The 15136-nt window shown below is 32.7% G+C and overlaps 2 protein-coding genes across 2 annotated transcripts; one reads left to right on the top strand and one right to left on the bottom strand.

The window, feature by feature from the left end:
- Positions 1-6275: 6275 nt before the first annotated feature.
- LOC124840249 (bidirectional sugar transporter SWEET3-like) lies at positions 6276-8913 on the bottom strand. The gene is made up of 6 exons (XM_047316267.2): positions 8578-8913; positions 8454-8490; positions 8143-8365; positions 7464-7625; positions 7206-7325; positions 6276-6597 (listed from the first exon to the last, which is right to left on the bottom strand). The coding sequence occupies exons 1-6, from the start codon at positions 8612-8614 to the stop codon at positions 6433-6435; spliced, it is 744 nt and encodes a 247-aa protein (XP_047172223.1). The 5' UTR covers positions 8615-8913; the 3' UTR covers positions 6276-6432.
- A 4787-nt stretch (positions 8914-13700) lies between these two features.
- On the top strand, positions 13701-14896 carry LOC148204958 (uncharacterized). The gene is made up of 2 exons (XM_088103459.1): positions 13701-14580; positions 14856-14896. Exons 1-2 carry the CDS (start codon positions 13701-13703, stop codon positions 14894-14896), a joined length of 921 nt encoding a protein of 306 aa, XP_087959585.1.
- The last annotated feature ends 240 nt before the right edge of the window (positions 14897-15136 follow it).

The following is a 15136-nucleotide window of genomic DNA, read 5'->3' as shown; positions in this document are numbered from 1 at the left end:
CCTTATTTGTATTTTGGTGCAATAAAATTGTTAGCGTAAACAACAAACCAAGAGGGGGTGAATTGGTTTCTTATTGCAAATCGTGTCTTTAATAATTTTCTTTTATAATCCAATTTCCTTAGTGATAAATTTAAAACTATTATAAAAAATGTAAGGAAGAGAGAAAATTGCATAGAGAATTTTATATTGGTTCAGATCACAAAGATCCTAGGTCTAATTGTTAATCCAAATGAAAATTAACATTCCACTATCACAAAACAAACAAATTGTTACAATTACAAAGAAAAACAAGTTTAAGGTTTAGAACACCTCTTTTCTTACCACAAGAGATGAAACTCACTTCTCATGAAGGCCACAAGGGATGAACACCTCATTCGAATGCTTCAGAAAAGATGAACACTTCCTTTGAATCTTCATAAAGGATGACAAGCTTCACTCAACAACAACTACAACACTCAATCACAAATCTAGTGAAAGTTCTCGCTCTATACCAAGCGTATATAGTTACTTCATCGTTAAACGATGTTTTGGTTAAGCTCATGGCATCGTTTATTCAAGTAAACACTTCTTTAGCTTTTGTCTCTTTTTAAACAGATAGCGTTTAACTTGCTTAAGCTTTCTTTTTAATAATGATGTCTTTTAATATGTTTTATTAGAGACATTGTCTTGACCTATTTGTTTTCGAGAGAAGCTGAAAAATTATTCTAGGGTATTATATAAGCATTGAGTGTTTAACTCAATTTTTCTTAGACGCTATAGACACAACAATGTTTAGCCATGCGTCTAGGTGTTTTAACCTAGAAATTTTTCTATTTCCTAAGACCTAAGTGTTTACTGACTTTTTCTATGTTTGGGGATTCTGGTTTTAGGTTGTGTGTGTTTGGGGTTTAGACTCTAAGTCTTTTGTTTTTATCTTAAGGTTTTTTTGATCATTATCCTAAGTTGTTTTCTTGTTTTCTAGAGTCTTGAGTTGTTTGTCTTCGGTTGGTGTCTTAAGTTTTCTTAGTCTAGTTTTTCGTTATTTAATCCTTTTTCCTAGATGATCATCTACAACTTTTAGGTATGTTCTTTTTAGCTAAAGTTATATCCTATTTCTAACTAGAGTTTTATCCTATTGTTTCAAACCTTTTGCTTTCTACTCTATCTCTTGAGCAGTTGTAGTTTCATTTCCCTTTCTTGGCTCATGGCTTTATGTTCTTCTATTCTAATCTATGGTTTTCTAATCTCGTATTTCTTTTAGCTTAGAGTTAGTTTTCTAAGATGTTTTACCTCAGTGTTAGATGATTGTTTTCTATCTTAAGATTTGTCTTCTAACTTGGGTTTTTCTATCCTAGTGTCTAACTGAAGGTTGGTTTCCTAGTTTAGGTTTGGGTTTTTCTTAACTTATTCTATCTTAAGATTGTCTGTTTCTTTAGCCTAGATGTTTTTCACCCTATTTGGTTTGCTAAATGTTTTCACCCTATTTTAACTTAGTATTTTCTATCTTAAAATTGTTTGTTTCCTTAGCCTAGATGTTTTTCACCTTATTTGGTTTGCTAAGTGTTTTTCTAGTTTGGAGTTAGCTTTCCATACACTGAGACTTCTTTGTTTCATGCTATTTAGTTAAACTTCAAAACCAAGACTAGGGTTTCTATTAGACAAGCTTAATAATAAATTAAAACAAATAAAAGTGTAAGGAAGAGAGAAAATTGCATAGGTGATTTTATACTAGTTCAGATCACAAGGATCCTACGTCCAATTGTTAATTTCAAATGAGAATTAGCGATTCACTATCACAAACCAATAAACTCTTACAATTAAAAAGAAAATAAAAAGTTTAAGGTTAGAACATTTCATTGGTTTGTTGAACGCGTTAACCATTCCGTTGCACCGCTCTAACAATACTCATACGATAGAGACAACTAAGATAACCAGAAATAGATTCCACCTGATCCACCTGCAGGGTCGAAGACGACCTCAAACAACCCAACCAAATGACCAGTCGACCTACAAACCTTAAAGACCGCTACGACTCGGCCAAAGGGAAATTTATAGTCACACAAAATAATTCCTAATATGCTGATCAAACTTTTGAGTTAGGGGCTTATGTACATACTCAGCCCAAAAAATATGCTAAATAATGCAACCTAACCATACCCATTTTACTTACTAACCTAAAAGGGTTGGAAATTTTTATGAGAAATATTTATTGGAGCAAATATTCATATATTCATATATATATTTATGAGGAAGGGTGAATAATATTAATGGAAACTTTTTTGCAAATAGTGTAATAACACTTTAGTCGAGGATTAAAAGATTTTATGCAAATTGTTAGATGCTCGACTTTGAAAAACAATAAAATCTTTTCAAGTGTTTTTCAGTTGTTAAAATATTATTGTTTTAATGTTTTAATAAAACTTCCTTTTTAGTAAATAATTGTTTAACAGTTGAAGCGTTTATATCAAGAGTAAGTGTAACAACAGGTTTTGTAAGAGAAGCATTTAAGAGAACAAAGCAATAAGTACATAGACGTTTTTATATTGGTTCACTCTACTAAGCTATGTCTAGTCTCTTCTAGCACCTTAGAGGGTTCCACTATAATCTTCAACAAGATTACAACTGAGTATTTTCACCATTATTTGCATCCCTAGTCAACGAATGACCCTTGTTACCTTGAGTAATTGAGTTTCACCCATTCTTGGTTGTGCAATATTCTTCACCACTTATGGTATCCCTAGACGCTCCAAGTATCCACCTGATACACCGTCTTCTTGAGTTTCACCCACTCTTGGTTTCCACTAGGCAATCTTGGTATCAACTTGATACACTGCCTAATAATCCTTTAATTCAACTGAGTTAATTAACAAGTGTTTGAATTCTCTTCAGAATGTGAAATCTAACAGATTGCTTACAAGTCCTTTAGAAGATTACTCTCACAAAGGGGATATATGTTCAATACAATTCAATCTACAAACTTGCTAAGTGTTTTTCTCCCTTCTCTTTCCTTACAATAGTAAGCTTATATAACAATGAAGCTTGAAAGTGTTTCTAGACTTGAGATTTTTCTCTTCTCAGATATTTTCTTTTGAGTTCTTGAGCTCTTTTGGGCTTTTCTCTCAACTATATTTTCTTATACTCTTTTCCTCTTTGTATGTTTTTCTCTTTGTAAGTTATTCTCTTGATTCTTTCTTTGAATCATCTTCTATTAAAAGGCTTCTCAAAAGATATCCGTTAGGCAAAGCTTTGGCCTTGATTCTTAAGTCTTCTGAGTCTTGTCGTATGAAGCAGTCGTTGGTTAAAGTCAACTTGTCAGAGTAGGCTTGTTTTTTCAGTACTTTGATGGAAGTAGGTTGTACTATTTTTCTAGCACGACTTCTGATGGAAAGAACATTCTGTGAATGTCTTCTTTGTTCCTAACGTTCACTTCTGATTTGTATCGGATGAAGCAGGTGGATGCGTGTAATAGGCAAGCTGCACAAAGTAGAGTAGATATGCATGCAGCAAATATGTCTTTTCTCTTATCACTTTTGTTATTTTTAAACATTGAGCACTTAATGCATGTTCAAAACAACAACGTTCTTTTTTTGTTTTCTACCGTTCAAGTGAGATTTTATCATTTAAGTTTCTCACTAAGATACCAAGCATTCATTGAAGACTTCATTGTTGGATGAAGTAGATCATTTAGCTCATGGTATCGTCTATTTTGTATAAACGCTTTTAGGTTCTTCTCTATTCAACAAGTGTGTTTAATATGTTGTCTTCTATCACAAGTTTTTAGAATATTAATTGAGACTTTCAAAGTGCTTTCCAAAAACATTGTCTAGAAACTTTTTTCTTTTTAATTAAATTGAGAGTTTGACTGATTACTGTTTGATACAATATAAATTTTTGTGTGTAGCAAGACTTCCATTGATGCTTAAGCTTGGGAATCATTTAGTGTTATGTCCAATTTATGCCTAGGTGATTTTCTAAGACTTTCCTAAGTTACTTGATTTCCAGAGTATTTTCATTTATCAAATCATTTTAGTTATTCTGATATTCTTGTGAGATCATCTTCACATGTTCATTTCGTTTAGTGTTGTTTTGTTAAACTTCAAAATATACGAAAGCGTTTCCACATTTTAGTCTTATAAACGATTTTGTTTTAACACAAATCTCGGTAGTTTGATTACGTTGTGATATTCATTAATACCATATTTACAAAATATTTGGTATATCAGTTAAAGTATCACATTATTATGATTATTCTAATAATTATCATATATACCGTAAGTTTTTATTTTATTAATACTGTTTGTATTTATCACATGAGTTATAGGTCCCAAAAATCTTATAAATACAAATGGTATTTCACTAGGAAATATATACTCACTCGTACTCATATAGAAATAAAAACATCAATATAAGAAATAAATTATTTGTTCGCAGTAATTTTACATCATTTTTTATATGTAAAGACAAAGCTAAGATTGCAATTTTTTTTTTATATTTCTCTACAAATAATTCTTATTAAACGGTTTTCTATCATACCAAATGAATGTAATAACACTAGCTTCAAACATTTTAAACTAAAAATTTACTAATTCATATTTCTCAATTGGTGCTAAAATGTGAGTTTTTCTAATTAATATTGATATAATTGGTTTTGATACTGGATGGTTTGAGAAAAGTTTTGAAAGATTTATCAACCATAAAACATGACTCAAAAGAGATTAATAATAAGCACGAAAATCTTAAGCTAATGACTTTAAGGTGTTCTTTGTTATATATTATAAAAGATTTTATACAACAAAAATTCATATCAAATAACCTAGACACTGAAAAAAGTAAGCAGGGAGAAGCTTAGTAGCGGACTCTTCATGTTTTGTGCTATAACGCCTATCATGACAAATGCAACTACCCGAACTCTTCACTCAGCCAAAACCTTCACCAATTGGAAGCAACTTCAGACCAAACAGCATAAACAAAACTAGATGGAGACGTTGCACAACATATCAACAATTTGAGGATACATGTCATCTACAAGTTCATTGAAAAAAGCTCAAAATAACCTCTCCAACTCTCAATAATTTTTTCAGTGACATAAAACAACAAAGTGCGGCTCAATTGCTACACCCTTGAAATTAAATTTCACAACTTCATTGCACAAATTTAACACCTTGTCACAAAGAAGAAGGGCTCAATTTTTCTAGTTCATTCCACAAAGAGAGAACTTACCGGGACAATAATGCCTCTTGAAAACCTCCCTAGACAATGGCAGCCTCCCTACACCAAGGCAGGGGAAAAAACACAACAGAAAACCTCTACCAAGATCATTCAAACCTAGTGCTGCATGAACCCTCCCCCTCACTCAACGCACCAGGGAGCTTCACGTCATGGCAGCGGCCTCATCACACCAGCGTCGACAAACCACAAACCCTTGACAAACAACAAACCCTTGACAAACCATGAACCCTTGACAAACCACGAACCCTCGTACAAGAACTCCCAACGCAGAAGGCACCCTCATGTCACAAAAGCGGCCTTCAACGGTAGCATCAACGTCACATGCCTTCGAACATGACGAGGATGAACACCAAGAACGAGTGAAACAGGAAATTGAAGTTGGTTGAAGAAAAGGCAAGAGCACCTAGGCGATTTCAATGAAAAGGAAGACGTGATTTCAGTGAAAGGAAGGTTTAGAGAGGGAATACCCAAATTTTGACCTTATTTCATCGAAGAACTTATCGACGACCTCATATCCATTGGTAAATTAAATCACCAATACATTACTGACAAGAATATCCGTCGATAAATAAAACAATAGAGTCCATTGATAATTTTATCAGTAATTTAAACTCATTAACAGATCTTAGACCGTTAGTAAATACCCGTTAATAAAATGCACTTTTTTTGTAGGGTACTCAAAACATCCAAACTATCTTATTAACCTGAATGTTAAAGAGTTTTTTATAGGTAAATATCCCTCCATCCCAACCCTTAAGAGTATATATCAAAATTCTTCAATCTACTCATATATTCTCATCTATCAATAGGTTTACGTTCACAATCTGATAAGAAGGAGTTAAATTAATGAAAAAATATACTATAACATTAAATTATTTTTTTATTCTATTAAAAACTAAATATGCAACGTAACTATTTCTTCATCTTTATTTTATAAATTTTTATTTTTTTAACATTTTTTTCACCTCAATCCACCACCTTAATCTCATAATATTTATTAATTGACATCACAAAAATCTCCAATAAAATGAAAAAAGAAAACAAAAAATAAAAGGAAACGATCTCTGTACAGGAAATCACGGTATCTTCTAACTTTCAAGTTTGTTTCCATTTCATTTAATATTGATATGCTTATCAATTGACATGATACAAAATTAGTATAAAGAAAGAAAAAGTATAACAAGAGACATAAATTAAAGATAGGTAATATCAGTACTCCGAATCTCAGTTACTAGGAACATTCCCGTCCTTATGATGTCCCATTTCCATGTCCACCTTTTCCTCGTGCACGTTTTGCTTGTTCGGTTCTTCCTTCTCTCTCCTCTTCCCGTATTTGCAGTGCAGAACCAGCTGGAGGATGCCCAGGGGAGTTCCAACCACATTTGGCCCCTGTTACATGTTCAACATTAACAATGAAAAAAATATTATTTCACACACTTAAATCTTTTATATTATTTTTATTTATTTTTTATTTTCTTTTTTCTTAAAAAAATATAAAAATTTCTATTTTTATGATCATTTTATTGTTATATTTTGTGTCAAATAAATCTAAAAGTATGTTACAGTACAATTACTCTTAACAAATCACTCTTCTTTAAGTTTTTTTTTTTAAATTTTCATTTAAAAAAGTAAAAAACATTATATTGGAATTAATGAAATAATAGTGATGGAAAACGTGAGATAACCCACACAAGGATTATATCGCTCAAAAGTTCGATGAAATTAGCTTATGGGTATTTTTTTATATAATAATTTTAATATATTTATTTTTATCCCGTCTAGATATAAATTTTTAGATTATTCTTGACAAATAAAGACTATTATTTAATGTGATCATATTGTTTTCCTTTAATTCGGCCATTATTCAATGTTACTATTTGGAAATATCATTAATTAAACACGAGCTAAAAAAAGAAAATGGAAAATGTGATTTTTAAAAAAATTAAAAAATAAAATAAATTTAACTAAACTTTTGATACTTGCAAACAAGTACATACCGCAACGAAAATATCACGAATGAGGAGTCCGTAAGTCATCCACAGTAAACTGACCAACAAGGAGCTCAAAGACAAAGGCAGAGGCATGAATTCCACGCTCTTGGTTTCTATCACTTTCTTCTGCAATATGAATAAAACGAAATTATCTAATACCATTTAACAAACATCTGAAGGGCATTTTTCTTTTTTCTCTTATGATGGATCTACTCTGTTCGGTTTTGCTATTCTCTGTTTTCTCTTGAGAAAAACATGGCTCACCATTACAACCAGAGGCGATGCATACAGTGCTATTGAGACTCCCAAGCTTACGCTACCCACCAGAAGCTTTCGGTGACGATGATCGGAGATGGCAAAAGTTGATACAATGGCAATGACACCTACCACTGTAAGAACTGCTGCTGCTGGAATGGCCACCTTCACCTGTAAAATTTCATGTGTTTCAGAAACAAAATAGCTATAAATGTGAACCAACAGGTTATTTCTTATTATAGAACACATATTCACTGATCGTATAAGATCTTTTGCAAGTTTGTCATTGGAGTTAATGTTTGGCCATTCTTTTTGTTTCTGTAAGAAAATTAATATGATGAAAACTTCATGCTGTGGATTCTATGAGGGGGGAGAAATGGGTGACATTGGATGCCAATTGTAAGGAAATGAATTAGGTAATTTTTCTCATATGTTGCCCATTTTATTATTTGTTTTTATCTGAATTATTTGTTGTCATTGGTTATTCTTTTGAATTGAAACTGATATTTTAATTGAACTAAATGTGTTTGTTTATAGTTTATTGGTGTCAAATCTATACTATCTTGGTCATTGATTTTGATTAAATGTTGAATACTTTGATTTAAATTTGAAATAAGAAGAAAGATGTTTTATACACTGAGAAAATAACTTGGTCTTGAAAGAGGTGGTAGATCAGGAATAAACTTGCCTTTCCTTTGGGTGAAGAATACCAGAAATAGATGAGAACGTAAGATAGTTCAAAGAGAACCCCAACTCCATTAACTGTGACAAGAGGAAAATTTTCCCACTTGTTGCTTACGACTGGCAATCCATACCAAGTGTATAGGAGACTGTTCATCAGGGCTATGATGTAAGGAATGCATGAAAACTCTTCTGTACTTTTCTTCCTTATGACCCTTTTGAAGGTAACCCTGCACAAGTAAAATCATGAGACTCCAATGCTTCATTGTAACAAACTGAGAAGGTGAAACAAGTAAGGAGTGGTGGAATTCAACATACGTTGGTGCAGCGTAAAGAGACATTGAGGCAACATTCCCTGCAAGAAACATGCCAACAGATCATTATTTTTTGCTAAAAGGTAGAAATACTGAGAGGGCTAAAGAATGAATGAACAAAGAAGTACCAAGAACAGCAACAACCATAAGAAGGGTCAGTGCCATGTTGAAGTCTTGACCCTCTTATAAAATGAGATGAAGCTTTTGTGTACAACTGAAGAGAGGCTAATAATGGACTATTTATAAGACTTTTTCTGAGGGTACTCTCATGGCACTGTTCAACGCCAGGTGGCGGTTTAAACATTACAGTAAAATATGAACATACAGAAGATGAAGAAAAATTGGAAAACAGAAGAGAGAGATAGAGAGAGGAAGTGCTGTCTGGTGCTTTAATAAACTTGTGGATGCAAAACTTTGTTCAAATTGAGAATATTTTCTCTCCACTTGTTTTCCCGATTAAGGGCTAATATTATGGTATAGCCTTGGTACATATTTGCTACCAACTCCCATCAGAGTAGTAGTAGATTGCTCTTGATTTGTAGCATCCACTTTTGACAAATTTCCTGCGTGTCATTTAAAATTCTTTGTTTGCATGGATCTGATTTGATAAGTGCCTTCTGCTTTTCTGCTGGTAAAGCATTAATAACACCAATAATGCCTTAAAAAAACGTTACTAAATGAAGTGCTATCCTCTTGATGATGTGACTTCCATTTAGTAGAGATGTGAGAGTTTATTTGGCATGCCACTGAATAAGATCATTGTGGATGACTGCTTCGTAATTTACTGTGTCAAGAAAGACAACTTTTTTATATTTGTTTTTGAAGTATTAAGAAAGCACAAAAGCAAAATTGAATCATCATCATCATCCATGGGCAGAGTTTTTCATTGTTCTATTTTATGTTTTCATTACTATTACACTTTTGTCATCCATGCAGTAAATATGTGTATCGGATGCACCAAGTCTAGTTATTTACCAAACCAAAATGTGAATATCAAATAGAAAAGGAAATGATGACAATCACATTGGACAATAACAGAGGATATTGTGCACCTCTTTTAGATAAATATTTTTCATTCTTACTTCAAAGTTATAAATTATTGTTCTTATAAGGATTTTAAGCTTGGTCTTTTGGACAGATGTAGACAGAGTGGTTTTGAGGTTTTTGACATGTACTTTGAAAATTGAAAATTGGAATGCGAGAAAAGATCTATCGAGGTCTTGAACGAGGATATTTGGATAGTTGGTGTGATTTATGTAACATACCAATTTCAGATATTCACGAGCTGTAGTTAAACTGAAAAAAAAAATCGAATTTTGTATAATAAAGAAATGTATTTTTCAAAAGCTTAATATTTAAAATGTGCTGAAATAAATTAAATCATGTTTCAAAAACAATGTCCAATTACATAGTTCAAAATTATTTAAAATAACCATGGAAATAAAAATAAATTTGATTACATCGTTCCAAAAGTTTAAACAAAAACAACTTTAAAGAATCCTATCTTTTCCGTCATCTAACTCCTTTTAAAACATATGCAACATCATTTTGCTTACGTATAATTTCATTATACAATCATTTTCAAAAATGACAAACAACAAACACAAACATGTATCAAGTAAGTTATTCTTAAAATAAACAATAACAATATAATATATGAATATCACAAAAACATATCATAATAACAACACACAAACCTCATCCTTATCATTATTATCGCATTAATTACTAATCATTTAAACATCATCAACGTCTTTATCATCAATTCCTCAATTCTACATGTCATCACGAACATCACTTATATAGACCATCAGTCTATCCATTCATCAGCACTCTTGCTAATTACACCACCATGGTAACCACCAGGATCATAACCATCATCATAAATAACATCATTAGGAGCATCATCATCACCATGATCATCATCATGAATACCACCATGAGCATCAACATCATCATAACCATCATAATAACATGTGTGACACTTATTAAGATAAAAATCAAATAAATAACATAGAATTTATACTCTAGCCAAGGCTTGAACATGTGACCACTTAGCCCAACAAAGAGCTATCACCACAACTGAGTTACACAACACATTGTGAAAAATATGAAGGTTAGCTAAAACATACTCACGTCTCATTATAATATTATTTCTAAATTCTACATTTTTCTTGAGTCTTATCATCTGAGCGGCTTTGAAGTCTCTGATGTGTACTTCTTGAAGGTTGGAATGCAAGGGAAGATCCACCTGCAAAAGACTATCGGACGCTCAAGTCAATAAGAAAGTTTTAGGATCTATGATAAAGTGGTGATATCCATACCATGAGGTTGATAACAAGGATTTAAGATGAATCATCGATCCCTTAAGCTCTTCATTAGGGAATAACTGTCATTCTCCTACCACGTCCAATAGTTTCACATCATTTAAGAGTCGAGGCCTAAGGAAATTCAAATATTCTCTCATCCTTCCATCTTTCGAGATGTCTTTTAAGGACAAAATTGTGACGAATCATCCCGTCTCCAAAACGGACAAGACCTCTTGAATGCAATAACTGACCCTAGTAATGCTTTCTCGACAAACTTGGGATCGAAACATATATTAATAATAAGGTTTAGGTTGAAATATATGTATTATTGTGGTTAATATTTTTAAAGTATCCTTTATTAATTTCATTGACAATTATTATATGTGTGAGTCTAAGAATGACAAAAATAATACCCCCAGATAAAATCTGCAACGAGTAGGTACCCGCGGATATTTACTACCCGCAGATTGCGGGTAGAGAGTATTTTAATACCCGCTTATAAACAGGTCTGATGCGAGTATTATACAACCCGACCCACGGGTACCCGTTACCCACAAAAAATAAAAATAAAAAATTTAATTTATATTTAATTTAAAATAAAATTAATTTATATTTTATTAGATTAAATTTAATTAAAATTAAATTTTAGTTTATATTTTATTTTATTTAAAATTTTATATATTTTTTTATAATTTTATTTTAAAAATATATAAAATATATATTTTTTAATATTACCATTATCTATGGGTACCCATAATTTTTAAAATATCCACGAGTTTTATGAAACGGATATACGTACAGATAACAGGCATATTATGGGTGAAATTTTCATTTTGTGGGTAACTTGTCATATCTGTAAATAAAAACCGATACCTTTAAAAGTTTACTTAATATTTGTAATGATGAGATTTTTATTATAAGACATAAATAAGTATTTAAGTGATACTCATTAAAAAAAATACATGTACAAAATCATAATATGCAACCAATTAGAATTTAAAATAACATTAATATTGTATATTATTTACCAAAATTCAATTAAATGTAGTATAAGACAACCAAGTCTTCACATTTTATCGGAATAAAATTTATATATGCATTAAGTGCAAGTTTCAAACATCCAATATTCCTAATACTGTTATATTCTGTTTTTAAAAGATAAAATAGTCTATAAAAGTTTTATTCATTTACTTCTAAAATTATATGGGAATTGTTGAAAATATTAGTGCAATTTAAAAGAAATAATAATTTTAACCCTTTGTAACTGTTACTTTATAAATATTATAACATTTTATATTCATCTAAATATTATAATTTTACAATATTTTTAGTTCACGTAAGATCTCCAATAAATGACAATCAACATTTGTTTTAAAAATTAAAAAAGAATAAAAGATATCATATGTTATAGAACTACATAAAACAATGAACATTATTTAATTTAATACATGGCTTTGACATCGTGATACATATAAGTAAGTAATGAACAACTACAACAAAGCTCATTTATTAAAAGGTATTGAAAGAGAAAATAATGAAATAGAATTGATAAATATTATCTACACCATTGGTTGTGTAATAATCTGGAGCAGGGGGAATGGTTCACATGCATGGATCTGCAGCAGCACACACTGTGTTTTTATCCCACAATGATTCTACTGAGAACATAGAATATGTTCCTAATTCCTAACCCCTAATAATAAAACATCTTTCTTCATGTGTACTGTTAGAAGAACAAAATCTTCACTGACGTTGATACTTCCACCCATTTATCTCACACGGCCTTTGCTTACAAACTTACACTTTTATCTGCAGAATATATAACTTCTAGTATTCACCAAAATAATGGAGGAAAATTCACCACACAAAACAACAACTTCTATATCAATTTCAACTTTCAAATAGATATAAAGATCTTATGTCATAATTTATTTATCTCCACGAAGGAAGTGCATTCCAATCTTATCTTCAATAATGCATTTTATGTGGTTCTTTTTTTTTTTTTTCTGAATCCGCTTATATTATTTATTAATATTATGAGTGCTAACATCGTTTATAAAAATCACAATAAGTTACAAACATTATATATTAGTCTGATTGACTATTAGGAATCAAGTTTGATTCCTTACTGTCAAAGGAAGACAGTAACCTTGTATTTAATGTTTTCTGTTATGTTAGTTTTATTAGCTTTTAATGGTTTGTTAACAGAGCTCTATAAATAGAGCTCTTCATCTCTGATCAGTGTAAGAAACAACATACAGCTTTGCAGATTCAATATACCAGAAAAACACCAAATAAGAAAAGAGAACGTTTTTCTTACCTGTCTTGTTGTGCTCTTCATTTTTCCCTTCTCCGCCGTCGTCAACCACCGTCTCCTCCGCCGTCGATCTGCACTGGAAGTCCCGGAGCTTCATCGCCTGGAGTGTTCTCTCTTTTCGCTCTGTTCTCTCTCATCACACACCTTTCAGACTTTGCTTGCATGGCTGGAGGACTATCCATACGTTTACAACGTATGAGACATAATGGGCTGGGCCGTGTACGTGTTTACACAGTGCTGGGCCAATCCTAAAATGGTATCAGAGCAGGTCTAGTGCCTGCTCTGTTTCCGTTGCCTCTGATTCATTTCTTGGTATCTTCTTGGCCAGTCTCTTCCCTCTGATTCATCTCTTGGTATCTTCTTGGCCAGTTTCTTGCAAATATTCCTTATGGAACGAATTACTGATCAGTCTTGTGACCCGTCCAGCCCATACTACCTACATCCAGGTGAGAACCCGGGTCTCACTCTCATTACACAAACTCTAAATGAGAACAATTACTCCTCATGGAGCAGAAGCATGAGAAGAGCCTTACTCTCCAAGAATAAGACTAAATTCATTGATGGGTCCATAAAGAAACCCCTAAAAACAGATGCATTGTTTGATGCATGGGAAAGATGTAATGTGATGATACTTTCCTGGATAACCAAGACTCTCTCTCCACAGATTGCTGAGAGCGTCATATACATTGAAGATGCCAAAGAATTGTGGGATGAACTAAAAGAACGGTTCTCCAAAGGAGACTATTTCAAGATCTCTGACTTACTACAAGACATACATTCTATTAAACAGGGAGAGAGAGGGGTAAGTCAGTTTTTCACTGACCTTAAAATTCTATGGGAAGAGCTGGAGTTTCTAAGACCCATACCCACCTGCACATGTAAGGTTCAGTGCAGCTGTGAACTCTCTAAAATCTCCTTAAAGTACAGGGAAATGGAGCATGTGATATGCTTCTTGAAAGGGCTAAATGATTCCTACAACACTGTAAGGACACAAATTCTTTTAATGGATCCTCTACCCAATGTGAATCGTGTCTTTTCTCTCATTATGCAACAAGAGAGACAAGAGAAAAATAGCTCTCCCGAAGTCAAGGTTCTAGCCAATGCTAGTGATAAAAACAGCCAATGGAAGGGCCAGGGAAGAGGCTCTGGTTCTCGTGCCCAAGGGAGAGGAAGGGGTAGAAATCCTAACTATGGAAAGCAATGCTCTTTTTGCAACAAGATGAACCATACCGTGGATGAGTGTTACTCTAAACACGGATACCCTCCTTCGTATAAGAAAGGGGACAGCAATCAGGACAAGAGGACTGACTGGGGCACTGCAAATGCCTGCCAGAACAGCACCGAGACAGAAGGGACTCAAAGCACACAACAGACCAATAATGGAAATGTTTTCAGCTCATTCACAGCTGAGCAGATGCAAAAGCTCCTCAGGATGATGGACAAGATTGATGAACCTTCTCACAAAGTCAATCAAGTTCAAAGGGGAGACACTGAACATAAACAAGGTAATTTTTCATGGATAATAGACACTGGTGCCACAGATCATGTCACACATGATAGGGCAAATTTTGTAACCTTTTATAAAATTAAACCTATCTCTGTGAAACTACCAAATAATACAGTTCTAACTGCTGAGCATGCTGGAACCGTATGTTTTTCAAAAGATTTTGTTATTTTTAATGTTCTTTACATCCCTGAATTCTGTTTTAATCTGATATCTGTTCAAAGCCTCACTAAGGACTTGGACTGCAGTCTAATTTTTTCCTCTAAGACTTGTCAGATAAAGGAGAACCATACATTGAAGATGATTGGATGTGCTAATTCTTGGAAGGGTCTCTATTATCTACAAGCTCTTCCTAAATTTGATCAAAGATACACTGCTAAAACTGTTTTTTCTTTTAAGAACCTTAATGTAAACCTGTGGCACTGTAGACTGAGTCATCCAGGTGACAAGGTTATGAAACATATATGTGACATTTTTCCTTATGTTAAAGATGATGCTAATACTGTTTGTGAGACTTGCCACTATGCTAAGCAGCGAAAATTACCCTTCTCTAAAAG

Source organism: Vigna umbellata, chromosome 1 (genome assembly GCF_029865625.1).
Source record: "Vigna umbellata cultivar VRB3 chromosome 1, Vumbellata_1.0, whole genome shotgun sequence".
In the NCBI taxonomy this organism is placed as follows: Eukaryota; Viridiplantae; Streptophyta; class Magnoliopsida; order Fabales; family Fabaceae; genus Vigna; species Vigna umbellata.
This window is presented reverse-complemented; position numbering and strand designations above follow the sequence as displayed.

Coding starts and splice junctions, on each gene's coding strand:
- LOC124840249 (XM_047316267.2), bottom strand. CDS start 8,614: ATGGCACTGACCCTTCTTATGGTTGTTGCTGTTCTTG. Junction 8,491..8,577: donor TATGGTTGTTGCTGTTCTTG/GTACTTCTTTGT, acceptor TGTTTCTTGCAG/GGAATGTTGCCTCAATGTCT. Junction 8,366..8,453: donor TCTCTTTACGCTGCACCAAC/GTATGTTGAATT, acceptor TTACTTGTGCAG/GGTTACCTTCAAAAGGGTCA.
- LOC148204958 (XM_088103459.1), top strand. CDS start 13,701: ATGATACTTTCCTGGATAACCAAGACTCTCTCTCCACAGATTGCTGAG. Junction 14,581..14,855: donor AGACACTGAACATAAACAAG/GTAATTTTTCAT, acceptor AAGACTTGTCAG/ATAAAGGAGAACCATACATT.